Source organism: Aplysia californica, unplaced genomic scaffold, assembly GCF_000002075.1.
Source record: "Aplysia californica isolate F4 #8 unplaced genomic scaffold, AplCal3.0 scaffold01909, whole genome shotgun sequence".
Lineage (NCBI taxonomy): Eukaryota > Metazoa > Mollusca > Gastropoda > Aplysiida > Aplysiidae > Aplysia > Aplysia californica.
Window position 1 is genome coordinate 16067 of NW_004799179.1, and position 1155 is coordinate 17221.

At 43.9% G+C, this 1155-nt stretch overlaps 1 protein-coding gene across 1 annotated transcript in view; it reads right to left on the bottom strand.

Annotated features, from left to right (window-relative positions):
- LOC101864124 (contactin-1) overlaps positions 1-901 on the bottom strand; it is a gene marked incomplete at its 3' end in the record, with an annotated part of 16827 nt that extends 15926 nt beyond the window's left edge. Inside the window, 1 exon segment of the mRNA XM_013091033.1 lies at positions 802-901. Within this exon segment, the coding sequence (XP_012946487.1) occupies positions 802-901 (100 nt within the window).
- Between the last annotated feature and the right edge of the window lie 254 nt (positions 902-1155).

A 1155-nucleotide genomic window follows, 5' to 3' on the forward strand; every position in this document is an offset into this window, starting at 1 on the left:
CCCCACCCCCACCCCCACCCTCTCCCCAGAAACATGTTCCGTTTCCCAAGAAACATACTGTAAATAATCTTACAGCCGTATCATTGTTGGTCTGCTCAGAAAGGGCAGTATTACGGTATCAGGGCTGGTATTTAAGAAATACTTCTTTTAAAAAAAGGTCCACATGGGCCACTCACAAATTGAAACAGTTAAGAAGTTGGAAAAGACATATCAAAGGCAGTTCTTGGGTCACTTAAACAAACATAAAGACCTTGAACATCTAGCTCTCACTGGCAAAATTGGAAGGCGAAGGAGGCAAGGGTAGACCCAGAGCAGCGTATTCTGAGAGCCTAAAGAGATGGGTGACGGGGGGAAATCAGGGTGGTAGTGTTGGCTATGATCTTATTGCCTTTTTTATGAGAGCATCTGAGCAAAGAAATGAATGGCGAACCATGATCGCCGATGTGTGTTTTACATTTAGATCTGGCTCTTGAGATTGATGATGATGATGATGATGATGATGATGATGATGATGATGATGATGATGGTGATGATGATGGTAATGGTGATGAGTGGTAGTGGTGGTGATGATGATGATGGTGATGAGTGGTAGTGGTGGTGATGATGATGATGATGATGATGATGATGATGATGATGATGATGATGATGATGATGATCATGTGGTTGAACAGCGTTTTTAAAAAACTATAACAAACACCAATTTAACACCCCCCCCCCCCTTAAAAAAAGAATACCCCACAAACATATAAAAAGCAAACAACCCAACAACCCAACAACCCCTACACAAAATGTCCGTCCTACCTGTAGGTTTGTAGAAGGTGGACCTGGCCGGGTCATCTGTGGGCACTGCCAGTGAGGCTGAGGCGATGACCAGTAGGAGGGCAGCTACTGACCACTGCATTGTCACGTCAGAGGTCCCTGTGTGGGCCTGCGCGCACGTACGCACTGGCGCACACACAAACAAACACACTGGGCTTGTAGTCTGTCTGGTATCTCCTGTCGTCCCTTATGTTTTGTCTGTGCCAACCAAACCAGAGAGAGATTGATTTTTAAAAATTATTTATGTTTTAATTTCTTCGTAGCAGCGCATGCAATGAAATCGACAATATCAGAATAAACATCAATGGCCACGAAATATCAGCCCAAACTAAAATA